Source organism: Mustela erminea, chromosome 20 (assembly GCF_009829155.1).
Source record: "Mustela erminea isolate mMusErm1 chromosome 20, mMusErm1.Pri, whole genome shotgun sequence".
NCBI lineage: Eukaryota > Metazoa > Chordata > Mammalia > Carnivora > Mustelidae > Mustela > Mustela erminea.
The window spans coordinates 4561968-4581236 of NC_045633.1; the positions used below are offsets into that span (position 1 = coordinate 4561968).

The window sequence follows — 19269 nt, forward strand, 5'->3', positions numbered from 1 at the left end:
TTAGTTAGTTAGTCTCATCTCTGTCCCCAACGGGGGGCTCAAACTCATAACCCCATGATCAAGAGTCATGTGTTCTTCCAACTGAGCCAGCCAGGTGCCTTGAAAAAAACTTAAATGGAATAATGTTCTCCTTATTAATTTGAGGCCCGCCCACAGAAGGTATCTGTTAGTACTGAAAGCAAAATGTACGGTACTGCTTTGGGATTGGGAATTGGAGTCACTCTTCTGTAACTTCAGAATTAATCTGTTTTTAGGAAATTAATAATTATAGTTCTTGGGCAGTTGGTTATTTTCTTCTGTCAGGGCCAGAGTTCTAGATTAAGTCTCTCTGGGGCAGGCAGCTCTGGACACAGCCCTGTGGGTCCCCTCTGAAGTTGTAGGGGGCCACTGCGGGATTAGGTGGCGGCTTGTCTTGCTTTCCTGTCCTCAACCAGCCCCTGAGCCGCACGCCCAGCCCCGTGGAGGGCCGCGTGGGAAGGGCCGGGGGACAGCCTGGCGTGCTTGTGTTCACTCTGCGTGGGGAGCTGGAGGAGACGCAGATTGCTGAGGCATCCCGTACCTGGTGTGAGGGAATCCGGGTGCCAGCGGGGGCTGGGGCTCAGGGCTCAGGAAACAGAAGCCAGCTCACACCAGCTCAAGGGAAGAGGGTATTTATTTCTTGGGAGCCAAGGGAAGAAACAATGTCTGGCCTCTCAGGGGATGGGTCTAGGAACTGAAAGTTAGCAGAGCTGTCTCTCTCTCTCTTTTTTTTTTTAAAGGATTTTATTGTATTTATTTGACACAGAGAGACACTGCGAGAGAGGGAACACAAGCAGGTGAGCAGCAGAGGGAGCAGGAGCAGGGAGCCCGATGCGGGGCTCGATCCCAGGACCCCGGGATCCTGACCTGAGCCGAAGGCAGACGCTTAACGACCGAGCCATCCAGGGGTCCCTCTCTGTCTCTCTTTACCTGTTCTTTATTCTCCTCTGCCTCAGTTTACACATCAGGCAAATGGACCCCCACCAGCCCCAGCACCCCACATTACAGTTGGACCACATGCAAAGACAGATTTGACCCTCTCCATCCCAGCTGCAGACAAGGTTTGGGAGAGAACCAAGTGTTTTCTCTCTGACCCAGTCATTTCCTCTTTTTTTTTTTTTTTTTTGTTAAGATTTTATTTATTTATTTGATAGAGAGAGATCACAAGTAGGCAAAGAGGCAGGCGGGGGTGGGGACGGAGGAAGCAGGCTCCCTGCCGAGCAGAGAGCCCGATGTGGGACTCGATCCCAGGACCCTGAGATCATGACCTGAGCCGAAGGCAGAGGCTTAACCCACTGAGCCACCCAGGTGCCCCAAGAGGGCCTTATTTAAATTTTAAACCATGGCCCTAAGAGAACACTGTATTTACATTAAAACAGAGATGATGTTTCTTTTCTTTTTATATTTTCTTCATTTATTTGACAGAGAGGGAGAGCGAGCACAAGCAGGGGAAACTGCAGGCAGAGGGCCAGGGAGAAGCAGGCTCGCGGCTGAACAAAGAGCCTGACGTGGGGCTCCATCCCCAGGAGCCCAGGAACATGACCCAAGCCAAGGGTAGACGCTTTACCAACTGAGCCACCCAGACATCCCAGAGATGATGTTTCTATGTGATTCGACTTGACAGTTTGGTGGGAAGATCCATGAAAAGCTGTAAGGACAGTATGGACATAATTAGAATTTTAAAAATGGTAGCTATTTTTCTTTTTATATACTGTTAATTAAGAAGGCAAGTTGAAATATAATACAGTCCCACATTTATCAAAAAGATATATACAGGGGTGCCTGGGTGGCTTCAGTGGGTTAAAGCCTCTGCCTTAGGCTCGGGTCATGGTCCTAGGGTCCTGGGATCGAGCCCCACATCGGGCTCTCTGCTCAGCGGGGAGCCTGCTTCCTCCTCTCTCTCTGCCTGCCTCTCTGCCTACTTGTGATGTCTGCCTGTCAAATAATTAAATAAAATCTTTTAAAAAAAAAAAAAAAGATATATACATCTTCATATTTACATAGCCAAAACTTGTGTAGAGGAATTTGTACACAGTAGTTAATAGTGATTCTCTTGGGGGGGAAAGGGTGCTGTTACGGGGGGCTTTGTCTATATTATATATATCTAAACATACGAGACTTTTAAGCTACACCCATGTATTATTTGTGTGCAGAAAAAGACTTTAGAAGAAGAAAACTAAAGCAAAACAGCCAGGTCACCTCACCTCTCCCAAACAAAGAAATCAATAAATTGCTCCTCCTGAAAATTTCTACAAGGCCTGGTTCAAAATCCTCACCAAGGATGGGCGCGGGCATGGTCCCCAGGGGCCCCTCGGGCTCTGCTCACCCCACACCTCTCCCTGTTCCTGGAACAGGTTTCCCTTTTCACGCCTCTGCCTGGAAGCTCTTTAAACTCATGTCTCAGTCTGGTCTGTTAAAGCGATTGTTCTGGCTCCCTCGGGATGTGGTTTTCAGACACCCTGCCCTGGCTCTCTCTTGAGCATTCTCCGGGGCTCCGCGCGGACCTCTGCGTGCGTCTGTCAGCCGCTGCCTGCAAGGCTGGGGACGATCTGACTGCACTTGCCCTTCCCTGCACTGGGTCGAATGACCAGTTATGGACCAGTCGTGCCTCTTGGCTGTCCCCCGTCCCACGTAACGGAAAGCCGGTTCCGTGGGGTTCCTGTTGCCCGAGGCAGCCTTGGAGGGGGCGACAGCAGCTCCGTTTTCCAAACCTCACTCCGCCTGGCCGTCCCCGAAGGGAACGTGTTTTCTGTTTACTGTTGACATGGCAACCGGGGTTGTTCAACCAAAATGGCCTCCAGAGAGGCGTCACCCTGGCAAGGACCGGGCGTGTGGTGTGAACGGTCCAATTCTGTCACTGTCAAGGCCACGGCCCTCCGACTGGCTCCCCGGAGGATGGTGGTGGGGTCGTTCTGGGGGCCGCCCTCTTGATAGAACATCAGGCAGCCCAGCAAGGATGTTTATAGAATTTGCTATAACTTGGAAAAGTGCTTCTGCTCTGGAGTTAAACTCAGATAGAATATAGAGTATAGGGACGCCTGGGTGGCTCAGTGGGTTAAGCCTCTGTCTTCGGCTCAGGTCATGATCTCAGGGTCCTGGGATCGAGCCCCCTGCCGGGCTCCCTGCTCAGCGGGGAGCCTGCTTCTCCTGCCACCCCCCCACCCTGTTTGTGCTCTCATTCTCTCAAATAAATAAATAAAATCTTTAAAAAAGAAATAAAGGGGGAAATTTTATTTTTAAAAATTGTTTTCCTGGCCTGGGAGTATCTTGGGGGTCATTCCATATTCCACCTCTTTTACCGACCTACCTACCTGTCACATACCTTTATCTACCTTTTGATTTATTTTTCACCTCTTCTATTTCCCTTTTTAAAATTTATTTGTGGGGGCAGAGGGAGAGGGAGAGAATCCCAAGCACATTCCACACGGAGTGCAGAGCCTGACACCGGGCTTAATCTTTGGACCCTGAGGTTGTGATCTGAGCCAAAATCAAGAGTCAGATGCTTAACCAACGGAGCCGCCCAGGGGCCCCTCGTCTCTTGTATTTTTAGAGTGAATTGTATTCTCTCACATGATGTACATGGATTTCTGGAGCCAGCCCTCTTCTTGGGAGGACACTTCTCCTTATGTGTATATCTAAGCAAACTTTAAAATACACATACAGGGGCGCCTGGGTGGCTCAGTGGGTTAAAGCCTCTGCCTTCGGCTCAGGTCATGATCTCAGGGTCCTGGGATCGAGCCCCGCCTCAGGCTCCCTGCTCAGCAGGGAGCCTGCTTCCCCCTCTCTCTCTGCCTGCTTCTCTGCTTACTTGTGATCTCTGTCTGTCAAATGAATAAATAAAATCTTGAAAAAAATATGTACATTTCCTAATACATAAATAAATATATATCTAAGGTTAAAAAAAAAATTCAAACCGTATCCAAGGCAGAGTGATAAGTGAGCCCCGCCCCGCCCCCCCAGCCCTGTTCCCTGGGGAATGTCCTTCCAGAGGCGTTCCTGGCCTGTATAAGCACGCACAGGTATATGACCCTCCCCTTTTCTTTTTTATGGCAATGTTAGGTGTCTGCAAACCTGTTCTGCAATCTTGCTGTCTTCCCTTACGGGCACAGATGAGCTGACATCAGCTGGCCCTTACGTAACAGCCGCCGTGTGAAGGGCAGTCACGGCTCTCCACACTTGACTCATATTTGATCTGTACAGAAGTCTTGGGAGGAAGGGCAGAGATGGCCAGCCTGAGGCTCTGGGATCTGAATCGCTCGATGGTCTTCTTGACCGCAGCATGTGGCAGCTAATTTGTTGTTGTTTCTGAAGGCTGAATATCAAGTCTGGAAGCCCCATAATGAGTTGAGCCAGTCCCTCATGGGTGGGTAGCAAGGTCGTTTCCAGTCTTTGGCGACCGCAAACGGCTCTTCCAAAAACATCTCTGTCCATATGGCCTTGTGCCTGTGCTCGGGCGCACCTGCCACGTTAAATCCCCAGACCTCTAAGAGGTCGCACCGGCGTCTGCCACTCACGCGGTGTGAGCACGCTGGCTCCCCACACCCCTGTCGGAAGACTTTGGTGATTCCAGTTCTGCTTTCAGCCCACCTAGGGTGGCTCCAACAGCTGGGTCAGAGGACGGCAGTTACCCCAGAAGGAGATGGAAATGATAGCATCCAGTGACTTACAGGGAAGAGAGATGTCCCTGCCTACCCCGAGCCCCAGGAAGCCCCACCCTGGCAGGACTGGGCTTCTGTCCCTGCTCGGTGACCGCAGGAAGCTCAGTGCATACCCAGAGGTGATATTTTGGGGCTCTGCCCAGTGCTTTGGGAGTGCACAACCAGACGGAGAAGCTTAGGCATCTAGCAGTCCAGAAAGCTCTGGACCTCCAGCAAGCGGAGGGCCTGCTGGGCAGATGAAGGGAAAAGAGGGACTCTGGCAGTGGCAGGAGGTCACCCGCTGACCCGTGTCTGAAAAACACGAGGGGGCTGTGGAGACGCAAGCCCGACTGCTGGGACCCCTCTCTCCGAAGTCTGTGCAGGTGCTCAGATCCTTTGTGGAAATGTCCTGGGGGTACGAGGGGCCCCTTCTTTAACTTTGTCCAATTTTTTTTTAGCAGCTTTATTGCAATAGAATCCATATAACATACAGTTTACCCGTTGGGGATGTCCAGTGCAGCAGCTTGAAATACATTTATACAATTATGCATGCACAACCCCAGTATCAATTTTATTTTATTTATTTATTTTTAAAAGATTTTATTTATTTATTTGACAGAGATCACAGGTAGGCGGAGAGGCAGGCAGAGAGAGAGGAGGAAGCAGGCTCCCCGTGGAGCAGAGATCCTGATGCAGGGCTTGATCCCAGGACACTGGGATCATGACCTGAGCCAAAGGCAGAGGCTTTTAACCCTCTGAGCCACCCAGGAGCCCCACCAGTTTCAATTTTAGCCCATCTTCTTAGCCCTAAAAAGAAACTGCACACCCCTTAGCCATACCCAGGATCCCCAGTCCACCCAGCCTCTGGCAGCCACTAATCTACTTTCAGTATCTGTGGATTTGCCTGTGCTGGACATTTCATAGAAATTGGATTACATAACATGGGGTCTTTTGTGTCTGGCTTCTTTCAGCTGGTGCAACATTGTTGGTGGAGAACCCTGTGTCCATGCTTGTTTTTCATTGATGAATACTATCCCGGCGCATGGAGATACCATTTTTTTTTAAGTTTCTATTTATTTATTAGCGCAAGCAGGGGGAGCAGCAGAGGCAGAGGGAGAAACAGTTTCCCCACTGAGCAAGGAGCCCAACCCAGGGGTCGATTCCGGGACCCTGGGATCATGACCTGAGCTGAACACGTTCAGCCGGCTGAGCTGCCCAGGTCCCCTGTTGATCCGCATTTGGGTCACATGGTCATACTCAGTTTGGTTCTCAAACTCCCTTTTTGCAAAAGAGTGGGGAACTGGGGCTTGACGGGCTCGGTGTGAGTCCGGGTCTGCCGGCTCCCGGTCGCCGCAGGTCTATAGGCAGGTTTCCTCCTTGCTCTCCGAGCCTCTGGCACCTTCTCGGTGGACTGGGGAGCTGTCCTGCCTGCTGGCCTGGGCTTCAGTGCAGTCGCTGTGATGCAGTCTGGGCTTCTGTCTGGGGAGGGGCTTCTAGGAGGCACGAGTGTTATGCCACCCCAGGGAATGTTCCTGCTTTGCCAGTTTTTTTTTTTCTTTTTTGAGATTTGATTTATTTATTTGAGAGAGGAGAACACACACACAGAGGAGCAGAGGGGCAGAGGGAGAAGGAGAAGCAGACTCCCCGCGGAGCAGGGAGCCCAACACAGGGCTCCATCCCAGGACCCCAGGACCGTGACCTGAGCCACAGGCCAACGCTTAACCAACTGAGCAACCCCGGCGCCCCAGCTTTTATGATTTTCATCCTTCCCAGCCTTTCCTCTCTCGCCCTGGCTCTGAATCCCACTGCGGGGACACCAGCAGCAACTACTCCCTTTGACAAAGATTTCTTTACAACTTTCAGCTTTATTTCTTTGGCAGTCACTTGTTTGGTTGCTTATAGAAGTCCTCCCTGTTCCTGGCAGAAAGCAGTGAGAGTGTAGATATAATTGCTACGGAGGTCCTAGTGTGTATTTCGGTCTTTTCTGTATTTTACTATAAATAGAGACTTGACTAAGTAGGGATTTTTATTACAATAATAAGATCACGTATATATGCTCTTCAGTGACCAGTTTTTCTTGGCACACGAGAGATGGTGCATATCTTTCCATATTAGTAGATGGGGATCTGGTTCCTCTTTTGTCTTAACGTCTCCCTGGCAGCCCATTGTATGGACGCGGCACCGTTGGGGTAAGCATTTCCTCTTGCGGGCAGCTTCCAGGGTTTTTGCTGCCGTAGTCAGTACCGTGTTCCCTGGAGGTTGCATGAAGCCTCTGTAGGCGTGCGGTCCGGACCGGGGCAGCCACACAGCCCTGTGGCTCCCTCCGCAGTGAACAACCAAGCAAGCAAGCTCGCTTCCCCCATTCTTCCCGCTGCTTTTCTGCATCCCTGGGGGTAGCCAGCAGGGGCAAGGCAGGCTGACCTAGAGCTCGAGTTTCTTAGAGTCTATGGAAAGGATTGTAGGAAAAACATTGTATGACATCCACTGCGAGAGTAACTTGATATCTCGGGGAGGACTTAGGCAGCCTCTGGATGCTTCCTCACGTAAGATCAGAGGCCGTGATTGCTGTGTCAGTGGTCGTAAGAACAGCGATGTAAGAGCAGCGCCAAGTCAGCAGTAACATCCCGTGTGCCGGAGAAATTGCAAACATGTTACCTGCATATCCGGCCTCATGCTGGCGTACTCCAGGAAATTGGTTGTTATTATTATTATATATTATGTATTTGTGTATTTAAAGATTTTATTTATTTATTTGAGAGTAGAGAGGTCAGCAGGAGAAGCAGACTCCCCGCCGAGCAAGGAGCCCGATGTGGGACTCAATCCCAGGACTCCGGGATCATGACCTGAGCCGAAGGCAGTTGCTTAACTGAGCCACCCAGGCGCCCTTGTATTTATTTTTATTCTGTACTCTTCTTTGAGGAACCAAAGATTTTTCCACTCTCCAGGCAAGGTTATATTTTCCTTTTTAGGAACCGCCCCCCCCCCCGGGGGGCCCCCATTCTGAGCAAGATAGTGTGCACCAACAACTGAGTTTGGATCTTTATTTTAGTTTGTCTTAGTTTTTGAAAAAGATTTTATTTATTTATTAGAGAGAGCATGAGCGGGGCAGGGGGCGAGGGAGAAGCAGACTGTCTGCTGAGCGCAGAGCCCGAGGGCCTTGATCCCAGGACCCGGAGATGATGACCTGAGCCAAAGGCACTTAATGAACTGAGCCACCCAAGCGCCCTTATTTTATTTTATATATTCTTATTTTACTTATTTATTTTTTAAATATTTTATTTATTTATTTGGCAGACAGAGATCACAAGTAGGCAGAGAGGCAGGCAGAGAGAGAGGGGGAAGCAGGCTCACTGCTGAGCAGAGAGCCCAACTGTGGGGCTCGATCCCAGGACCCTGGGATCATGACCTGAGCTGAAGGCAGAGGCTTTAACCCACTGAGCTCCCAGGTGCCGTGCACTTCTATTTTTTCTTTTTTTCCAGATCTTTAGAACTAGAGAACATGAGAGCTAGCAGGGCCTTGAGAATCCCCTAACCCGGTGATCTTTGTTAACTTCGACTTACGCATGCCTTACCTATTCTATATTCAGAGTGTTAATGTTCTCGTAGTGAAAACAGGCACACAACGTAGATAAAGCTGAAGTCTCCTTGACCATCCCCTGATCCTCCTCCTATTCCCAGAGAAGACCATTTTAGATTCATTTGGTATAAAGCACTTTCAGACCTCTTTCCTGTCCTCATACATAAAGATACATCTATGTGTGTATGTACAGACACACTCATTCTTAGAAATGCGTAGTGCTGGTTTGTGGGTTTCCTCCACCAGTTAATGGTGTCATACTGTTTCCATTATTCAGCAACTTGCCTTTTTTCCCCCTAAACAGTTAGTCTTGGAGATTGCTCATTCAACACCTTGACCTTTTTTTTTTTTTTTTTAATAATCTGTACACACAACGTAGGGCTAGAATTCATGACCCCCAAGATCAAGAATCACATGCTTTTCTGAATGAGCCAGCCAGATGGCCCCACATGTTGATTTTTTTTTTTCTTTAAAGTAGGTTCCACGGCCAGCGTGGAGCCCAGTGTGGGGCTTGAACTCACAGCCCTGACATGGAGACCTGAGCCGATTCCAAGAGTCAGATGCTTAACTGACTGAGCCACCAGGGTGGTTTGTTGTTTTTTTTTCCTTGAAGATTTTATTTATTTATTTATTTGACAGAGATTACAAGTAGGCAGAGAGAAGTTGGGGGCAGGGAGCAGGCTCCCTGCTGAGCAGAGAGCCCTATGCAGGGCTCGATCCCAGGACCCTGAGATCATGACCAGAGCTGAAGGCAGAGGCTTTAACCCACTGAGCCACCCAGGCACTCCTAGCCATCCCGTGTCTTGAACACACCTCACCTTGATCTTTTTTTTTTAAAAGATGTTATTTATTTATTTGAGAGAGAAGGAAAGGGAATGCACATGAGTTGGGGAAGGGCCAAAGCCACCCAGGCACCCCACACCTTGATTTTAGCCAAAAGGCCGAGAAGCGATACACCTTGATTTTTTTTTTTTTTTTAAGATTTTATTTATTTATTTATTTGACAGGGAGAGAGATCACAAGTAGGCAGAGAGGCAGGCAGAGAGAGGAGGAAGCAGGCTCCCTGCCAAGCAGAGAGCCCGATGCGGGCCTTGATCCCAGGACCCTGGGATCATGACCTGAGCTGAAGGCCGAGGCTTAAGCCACTGAGCCACCCAGGCGCCCCACCTTGATCTTTTTAATGACTCTGTTCTACTATACCAAGTGTGTAGAATCTTCTCCCTGGGCACAGGCAGGTTTTCGGCAATACCCGAGAGTTCTCTAGCATCATAAGCGCAGGCCCATCCTTGGCTGCTCACCTGTGCACATCTGGGTAGGTGACCAGGGTGGCTGGGTCACGAGGCAGTGAAAGCCCTACCGGATGGCTGTCAGGTGACAGTACCTGCTTCTCCCACTCTCGGGGTCTGAGAGGACCCACTTCTCCAGCCTCCATAAACACCTGTTTTTCTTAACCCGACGGGTAAAATAGTACACCGGTGGTCCACAGCTTCTTTTGGCGCTGTTAACTGTAAAGAGCATTGTAAATGTCAGCGAGCTGCTCTTTCTTTGGGGGAGAAACGTGTCTGGTCCAGGTGGGGGGAGCAGGAAAAACATTTGGCCACTATTAGTGAAAATGTTCTTCGTTGTTCTTTGTAAACAAGGAAATGGAGGATCGCACAATTAGTCAGCCCAGGGTGGGAACCAGAGTCGAGGGAACAAATCTTCGTCAAGGACTTTTTATGTTGTGCCTTCAAAGAAACGCTGGTGGCATTAAACCCGCCTGTGCCAACGAGGCGTGCCACGATTCTTTTCTGGGTTTGGCAGAAAGTAATTTTGATCCTGTGGAATAACACGCCCTCAAATTCTGAAATATTTTTTCCTTGTTTTTTTATTTATTTATTTATTTTCATTTGGAGCCATAGCCTCCAGCCGGGAGGTGATTTCCTCACTGAATGGGGAGAGTCGGGGAGCGTTTGAGTCACTGGTTGAGAGAGTACAGTGGGACGGGGGAGAGCCACATGTCCCAGGCAGGGCACAGAGCACCAGGACGGATGGACGGACAGACGGATGGACGGACCCTCAGGCTCAGCACACTGCAACTTCCTTGACAGGCTGGGATCAGACCCGCTGCCGTTCACAGTAGCTAGAATAGGAAAAGAGAGAGTGGTACTTTTTTTTTTTTTTAAGTGCAGAGATTCAGGAACTGTTTTAGTTCTAAACATGTCTGTGGCGTGGTTATTTATAACAGGGAAAAATCAGTGACAAGCTCAAAGTCTAACAGCGGAGAACCACAGGGGAGCGGTGATGTCAGTAGTGACTTAGCTATTCCAGCTAACTTGCAAGTCCATGATGTCATGTTTGTGTTTAAAAAATGTAAGAGGGGGCGCCTGGGTGGCTCAGTAGGTTAAGCCGCTGCCTTTGGCTCAGGTCATGATCTCAGGGTCCTGGGATTGAGCCCCGAATCAGACTCTTTGCTCAGCAGGGAGCCTGCTTCCCCCACCTCTCTCTGCCTGCCTCTCTGCCTACTTGTGATCTCTGTCAAATAAATAAATAAAATCTTCAAAAAAAAAAAAAAAAAAAGTAAGGGATGAGGGTGCCTGACTGGCTCAGCCGGTTGAGCGTCGGACTCTTGGCTTTGGCTCAGGTCGTGATCTCCTGGGTCGTGGGATCCAGCCCCCTGTGGGGACTGCGCTCAGCGGAGAGTCTGCTGGAAGATTCTCACCCTCTACCCCTCCCCCGACTTGTGCATGTGAGCTGGCTCGCTCTCTCGCTCGCTCTCCAAGAAATCTTTAAAAAAAACTAAATATTTAAATGATATGTTCTCTGCCTCTTGGAGTGTCATTTAGGAGAAATTTTTTGGAGGAGAACTCCCAATTTGTCCATTTTAGACGTGACCCAGCAATTACACTTCCGAGAGAAATGTCCTACCAGGATTTTGCACAGTTGGCGTAAGGATTTTACATAGGACGGTGTTCACTTTAGGGCCGCCTGCGCTGGGGATTATTGAAGAGAATCCCAGTATCCATCAGCCGAGAGGTTAGAGAAATGCCTGAAGGTACATTTATATAATTGTGTGTCTCACAACTGCGGAAGGAAAGTGAGGTCGGCCCAGCCTGCCTATATGTACGACATGGGCTCTGGTCCGATGCTATATTCCTGTGTGTTAGCAAATGCAGAGGAACAAACTTAGAATCTACGTCGGCCGTCAGCTGTGGTTTTCAGAGCCCTGGGTCACAAAGTACTTTCACTTTCTACTTTGCATTCTGTAGTGTGTGTGGTTTTTTACAGTAAGCAGATCATACATTTGGAAGCAGGAAAGTAAGATTCCTGTATATAAAGTACCAATCCCCATGGGCCCACTCTCCTGAAAGGCTGTAAACTTTTTTTTTTTTAAATTAATTTATTTATTTGACAGAGAGAGATCACAAGTAGGCAGAGAGGCAGGCAGAGAGAGAGGAGGAAGCAGGCTCCCCACCTAGCAGAGAGCCCGATACAGGGCTCAATTCCAAGACCCTGGGATCCCAACCGGAGCCGAAGGCAGAGGCTTTAACCCACTGAACCACCCAGGCACCCTGTAAACTGTATTTACAGTGTGATTCCAGTTGTACGAAAGATGTACTAGAAGGATCTGCAAAAGAACAAGCCCAAAGCACTGGGCAGTCATTGCTCTGGGTCGATGACGCGTGGTGGGTTTGAATTTTGTCTTCTCTCTTTTCTGAGTGTTTCATTAAGCATGAATTTGCTTTCAAATTGGAAGAAAGAAATTCTGGGCTTTGTTTTTGGACTTTGCGGAGATTGGAATCCCAAGCCCTCATGAGGAAGCCTTAGCCCGTGGGAAACCTGCGTGTGCGCGTGTTTCTCGGAAAGCTCGGTCGCTCTGCCTTCTCTGCTCGTGGGCAGGATCCCAGCCGGGAGGCCGAGGCTCAGGCCGGCCGCACGCTTGGGTTGCTGTCCTGTCTGGGCCTGAGCCCGTGGGAAGCTGAGCTCCCACAGGGCTAGTCCTGATCGCTGAGGGATCCCGATGGCAGGTGAGGGGGTCGGGAACTGCTGTGGGTCTGCCACCCCCCGTGTTCAGCCCCCGCCCCATCGTGGCTCAGGCTCTGGCCAGGAAAGGAGTTTTGACCTCACTGCTCCTGCAGGGGAAGGAGCAGGAAGAGATGGTGACCCAGTGTGGGTGCTGGAGTGTAGGGAGGGGACAGGGAAGGGTTCTACCTTGGGGATTATAAAAGCAATAAAATGAGCTTTTTTTTTTTTTTTTAAAGATTTTATTTATTTATTTGAGAGAGAGACAGTGAGAGAGAGCATGAGCGAGGAGAAGGTCAGAGGGAGAAGCAGACTCCCCACGGAGCTGGGAGCCCGATGCGGGACTCGATCCCGGGACTCCAGGATCATGACCTGAGCTGAAGGCAGTCGTCCAACCAACTGAGCCACCCAGGTGTCCCTAAAATGAGCTTTTTAAAACAAGAAACGGGGTTGGGAGGTGATATTGTTGAGAATCAGCATTGTCTCCATAATGTACCTTGCTCATCTTTCCCAGTGAATACCCAGAAACCCTGGTTCTCAAAGGTTTTAAAAATTTAGGGGGCTATTTTGGGTTCCCACAATGGTGCAGGGCACTAAGGCATTGAGAAGGTGGAGGGCATGGATGCTAAAAGCCTGAAATGGACAAGGCAGTCCTGCACAAGGAATATTCCTGTGACCCCAGGACCTTGGAATGTCTCATGGGAATCTGTTCCTAATCATCTGAGCCCAGAACTTAGGGCTCTGTTAATGTAAAGGCAACATATCTTTGGCGTGGTTAGAGATACTCTGAGTTTAGGAAGATGGTGTTGTCTACAATTTTCATTTAGGGTGATGAAAGTGATTTATACAGTATTTCCAAAAAGGTGACGTTGGCTCTGATAGGGTCCAGAGTTCCCACCCAGAGTAAGCACAGTTGTTTGAAAGGGTCTGTAGCATTTCCAGTGGGTATAATCAAAGTGTATTTAATCAGTCCCCACAGATGGGCATTGGGTTGAATTCAGTTTTGTACGTGTATGTTTGCGGACTCGTGTATTTCTCTAGGACACGTTTCTAGATGTAGAACTGCTGGGTCAGAATAAAGGAATTCATATTCTTGATCTCAGTGTATTGCCAGGTTGCCTTTCGAGGCCGTTTAGACCCACTGACCATATGCGAGGGCACCCGTTTCCCCATATCCCGGCCAGCACTGGTTATGAAAGGTCATTAAAGTGTTTTCCAGTCTGGGGGCACCCAGGTGGCTCAGTCCGTTAAGCGTCCAACTCTTGATTTCAGCTTGGGTCATGATCTCAGGTTCCTGGGATTCAGGCTCAGGTTCCTGGGATTGGGGCTCCCCACTGAGGGGCGGGAGTCTGCTCGAGATTTCCTCCCCGCCCCCGTCCTAACCCCCAACTTGCACATGCACTCGTGCTCTCTCTCTCTCTCTCCGCAAAATAAATAAATCTTTAAAATGTGCTTCCCTACGTGCATTATGTTTCTTTGGTTTCATAGTTCAGATATATCTCTTCTGCCCAGCGTCTGTTGGGAGCTCGATTCCTGAAAGGATCACTGATGGGAGTATTATTTCTCTCTCACTTACGTAGTCCGCTGGGAACAGCGCTGGGAAATCACGGGGGAGAAGGAGGCCGGGGCAGCCCTGCCCCACAGCCCCTGCTCTAACATTTCCCTCTGCCTTTTGCAGGAAGCTTGGAAGCATGCAATCGAGAAGGCCAAACACATGCCCGACCCCTGGGCCGAGTTCCACCTGGAGGATATTGCCACGGAATGTGCCACGCGTCACAGGTCGGCAGCTTGTCCAGGGCTACTGTATGGCCCCAGGTCTTGAGGAGTCCTTGGGGGTCTGGGTCCTGCCTCTGCTCAGAATCACTGAGGCCTAAGTACCTTTGGAGGCCAAGGAGAAGGGAATAATAATAGCATCCGCCCACATTTGAGCATTTCTGCATGCTTCGGGCACTGGGTGTTACCTCCTTGACTCCTTGGTGTGGTTGGTCCTCTAATGGACGAGGTGGTCAGGCAGGGCCAAGCCATGCTGCAGTAACAAATAACTCCACCGGCTCAGTGAGGGGGTGCTATGCTTTTCACTCGAGTGAAGTTGGCTGAGAGCCCAGGGACCATGGGGGGCCGCTCGGGGACCCCGCTTCTCCCATCTCATGGTTCCACGGTCTCTCCACGTGGCCCCTGGTTTCCACTGAAGGGAGAGTGAATGCATGTAGATAGCACGTGAGCTCTTTGATGCCTTGGCCCCAGGAAGATGCACAGATGGAGCTGTGACCGCCTAGATTTCCTATTAGGAAAGGGAGAGGGAGAGGAGTTATGTGAGGGGGTTTCAGGAAGAAAGAAAACTACAGAATGCTACCACCAAGGGTAACTGTGATGACGGTAGCTCCTGTGTGTTGAATCTGTGGGACAGGCACTATCTGAAGCCCTCTGTGTGTGTGTATTCGTTAAAAAAAGCCTGAAGTAGGAACCATGGCAAGTATTTGGGGCCACTCTTGAGAATCTGATGAGGGTCATCCCAGAAAGCTGCACACATATGTCTGATTTTGTGCATAATATTAGAGGGCTCTTGGACACGTCCTGGAGTCCACCTGCCGTCCTGTGACCTCTGTAGAGCCCTCCAGTCTGAGAGTCCTCTAAGCCAACACCCTGAGGTCCCGTAATTGCCCCAGGGAGATAGAGGTTTGCCCAGGGTTACCTGGGTAGTTAATAAGCTAACCATCTTCTTCTTCTTTTTTTTTTTTTTTAAGATTTTATTTATTTATGACAGACAGAGATGACAAGTAGGCAGAGAGGCAGGCAGAAAGAAAGGAAGGGAAGCAGGCTCCCTGCTGAGCAGAGAGCCGATGTGGGGCTCGATCCCAGGATCCTGAGATCATGACCTGAGCCGAAGGCAGAAGCTTTAACCCACTGAGCCACCCGGGTGCCCCAGTAAGCTAACCTTCTGACTCTCAGCTCAGGGTCTTTCCATTAGAACTCTGTTTCAAATGCAAGTGACAGAAACCCAGTTCACAGTGTTCAGCATAGAAGGGAATGTTTGGCTCACACACGTGAACTTCAGGTATGTCTGGTTCCAGATGCTCGAGGACACTTTGGGCTTTGACCTCAGATAGACTCTCTTGTATCAGTGGCATAGATGCCCCCAAGAGCCCCCACATTTCATTTCACCCAATAGAAGAGGATCTTTTCTTTCTCCAGTATTTTTTTTTTTTTTTTTTTTTTTTTTAAAGATTTTATTTATTTATTTGACAGAGAGAGATCACAAGTAGGCGGAGAGGCAGGCAGAGAGAGAGAGAGAGGAGGAAGCAGGCTCCCTGCTGAGCAGAGAGCCCGATGCGGGACTCGATCCCAGGACCCTGAGATCATGACCTGAGCCGAAGGCAGCGGCTTAACCCACTGAGCCACCCAGGCGCCCCCTTTCTCCAGTAGTTTTAAAGAGAAGTTCCATAATGGAATGTCATTGGTCTGGCTTTGGTTATATGCCCCTCTCTGATGCAGTCATGCGCCAGGGAGCTTTTTCTCATTGGTGACGTCTGGATCTTATACTGCAAGCCAGAAGGTGCTGGGGATCGGCTCTGCCCAGTCCGCATATTCTGAGAGTGGAGGATGGTGGTCCCCTAACGGAAATTGGGACGGAAAGGAGAGGAGTCAGATGCCCGGCAGGCCGAAACAGTGTACATTTCTAAATCTTTCTACGACATGTCCCTGCTCCTGCCTGTGAGGAGATGGCTCAGAGCCTGGCATGCACCCCCTCCCCACCACCGGAAACCCACCTCCTAGCAGGCCCTGGGGACTCTGCTGGCAGCTAAGGTCAGCATTGTGGGGGCTCCAGCAGGGGAGGGTGTGGACTCTGTTCCTCCCCAACTGTAAGGCCAGCATGGTGACTGGTTGGTCACTAGGCAACCCAGGGAGTCCCCTGGAAAAGCAGATCCCCAATGCTGAGCTGGCTCTGTGTGTCCTGGAGCTCTGTGGGTGCAGGGACCGAGCCAGACTATTTCCCAGCTGAAGCGGCTGCTGGCAGAGGGAGCTCAGGCTTCGATGGCTAGAATCTCCAGAACATTTCTAAACTGGAACACTTCCTTGTTGGTTTCTGGTGGTGCTGGCTGCCCCTTTGTTGGGACAGATTTCCTGTTCACATGGATGGTACCCAGGCTGGCTCGGAGCAAGGCTGTGGTTGCAGCTGACCGGGGTCTGCATCCTGGACCCTCGGGCAAGTGACTCACCTCTCTGAGCTGCAGTTTCCCCACCTGGAAAGCGGGCGCCGTAATGGTGCCAATCTAACAGAGCCGCTGCAATTGAAGAGATCTGTTTAAACACCCTGCTCAGTGAACTTGGAGCAACTCTGACCTGTATGGGGTCAGTGGTTCTGAAGGACAAATGAGATCCGTCTGATACCCCATATCTCCCTCGTCCCTCAACTTCTGGCTGCCTCTCAGCCTTCAGTCTTGTTTGGAAGTGAGGGTAGACTTTTCCTTTACCTTCGTCTCTATGTAGTAATGATACTAATCATCATTGCCATTATTTATTGAACACAGGACATGGGTTGATTGGAGGCAACTTGCGGCTCTGGCCACCATCCCTGCCCCCAGCCTGGGAGAGGTTACCTGCCAGGCCTCTGCTTCTCACGGAGCTGGGAGTGGTCTGGAGTCCGTCCCGCCGAGGGGTGGGCCAGGGAGGCCTCTGCTAGCGCTAAGAACACCTCAGCCCTCGGGGAGGTTTTAGAATTTAGGGATTTAGTGAGCTGAGGCACTCTCTCGACCAGGCAAATCTGTTTGAGGCTCAGCCAGGCATAGAACCAGATTTACTCTGTGGAGAATCCTGAGAAAGAAGAGATGGTAATGTTCTGGAACCTTCCCTGTCTTATTCTGCCTTGGGTGTCCTCCAGCAGCCCCTTCCTCAGCTGGACTCAGGGACAGGACCTCCCCTACCCGTTCCTGCACTAGGACACAAGCCCAGCTACCCGTCCTGGGCCTCACACACGTGCCCAGCAAGAGAGCGGGCACTGCCGCCTCCTGTCCTGGGACATGCCACTTTTTGTGTAGACTGGTTAAAATAAGGATATTGATTTATTCAGTTGTTCATCTGACTTGGGTGTATTAAGCTTCCATAAGCACCGGGCCCTGCAGTGAAGAAGACAGACACAGGCCTGGCTTTGTGGGGTCCAAGGCGGGGGGCCAGATGGGGGAGCAGACCCACACACAGCACAAGTGTTGGGCAACACACTGGAGAGGAAAGGCCAGTGTGGGGCGCAGCCAGTGTGGGGGGCTTGGGAGGGGACAGAGAGTGTCCACAGACCCACCCCGGGCGGTCGGCTGGGCCTGTGGATAGGGTGTTCTCAGTCCCAAGGGCAGCGAGAAGCCAGAATACTCTTTTGCTTTTATCCAGTGGGTGAGAGGACCATGGTATAGACGCTGTACCCGGGGCTGGCTTCTCTCTGCAGGTACAATGCTGTCACCGGCGAGTGGCTAGAAGATGAGGTTCTGATCAAGATGGCGTCTCAGGTGAGCCTTCCCCGGCCCGTGTGGGCAGGGCTGAGGGCGGATTCCTCTTGAGCAGACTTCGGTCTCTGCTCCCTCCCTTTCACACTCACGTGACTGACTTTGGGGCATTCTTTCTATTACTGTGTATTTATTTTATTTTTATAACTATTTTATAACTGTTATTTTTATAAGTTTTTTATAACTGTTTTATGGAGATATAATTCACACATTATGCAACGTAGCCATTTAAAGTATACGGGTTCGGTGGGTTTGGTGTAGTCACAGAGATGTGCCTCCATCACCACAACCAATTCCAGAACGTTTCATCATCTGCGGAAGAAAGCCTGTACTTACCCACCGGCAGCCAGCCTCCTATCCCCTCGTCTCCCCCAGCCCTAGACAACTGCTAATCTACCCCTGTCTCTGTAGGCTTACCTATACTGGCCTTTTTATTTTTATATTTTTTTAAGATTTTATTTATTATTTGAAACAGAGAGATCACAAGTAGGCAGAGAGGCAGGCAGAGAGAGAGGAGGAAGCAGGCTCCCCGCTGAGCAGAGAGCCCGATGCGGGGCTCGATCCCAGGACCCTGGGATCATGACCTGAGCCGAAGGCAGAGGTCTTACCCCACTAAGCCACATAGGTTCCCTGTATGTATGCTTTTGAGTATGGCTTCTTCTGCTCAGCATTTTGTCTGTGACGAGTTCATACTTGTTTTTGCTAGACCCATCATTTATAGAACAATACAGAATAATAGAACAGAACAACAGGGTATACTCACTCTGGTTGCTATATGGTGTTCCGAATGAGTAGACCTGATTATCCGTTATACTCTTGATGGACATTTAGGCTCTTTCCACTGCTTTTCTTCTCTTTTTCTTTTTCTTTTCTTTTCAAGATCTTATTTATTGGAGAGAGAGGGGGGTGGAGGGACAGTGGGAGAGGGACAAGCAGACTCTGCTGAGTGCGGAGCCGGACGTGAGGCTCGATCCCACAACCCTGAGACCATGACCTGAGCTGAAATCAAGAGTTGGATGCTTAGCTGACTGAGCCACCCAGGCTCCCCTCCACCCTTTTTCTGTTCTAGGGAACAGAAAAGCAGGGCTACAAAAACGTTCTTTGACATGCTAGGTTACCTCCATAACATCTTCACCCCGTGAGTGGTCTTCCCCTCCCCCTCAGCCAGGGTTTTGGGGAGCAGGTGGCCTTGTCATCCCCCAAAACCTCCAGGCTAGAAGTTTGGTCAGGCTTTAGCGCCAGGGTAATGGAGGGAGGGCTCAGGAATTTTAGGATTGAGATGAGGTCCAGGTACCCATGTGGTGGGTGATGTCCGAGGGGTGAGTCTCTTCCTGACTCAGGACTCGTTCTGGTGGGACATGGGACCTGATGACGCTCGCGTGGTATCTTTCAGCCCTTCGGCCGTGGAGCGATGCGGGAGTGCTTCAGAACGTAAGTGACTCGGCCTGGCTCTCGGGGGACCTGCCTGGACTCCTTCATGCTCTTAAGAGTGGGGGCCTTGCAACATTTCTGGCCGAGAAACCGAGACAGCAGCCTCTGCTTG

At 50.3% G+C, this 19269-nt stretch overlaps 1 protein-coding gene across 3 annotated transcripts in view; it reads left to right on the plus strand.

Moving 5' to 3' along the window:
- The window catches only part of EEF2K (eukaryotic elongation factor 2 kinase), a 62280-nt gene that overhangs the window by 17410 nt on the left and 25601 nt on the right, over positions 1 to 19269 (plus strand). For all 3 annotated transcript variants that reach the window (XM_032327193.1, XM_032327195.1, XM_032327194.1), the window contains 3 exons: positions 13913 to 14013; positions 17669 to 17729; positions 19120 to 19157. In XM_032327193.1, coding sequence (XP_032183084.1) covers positions 13913 to 14013; positions 17669 to 17729; positions 19120 to 19157 — 200 coding nt within the window. The remainder of the gene's footprint in view (positions 1 to 13912; positions 14014 to 17668; positions 17730 to 19119; positions 19158 to 19269) is intronic.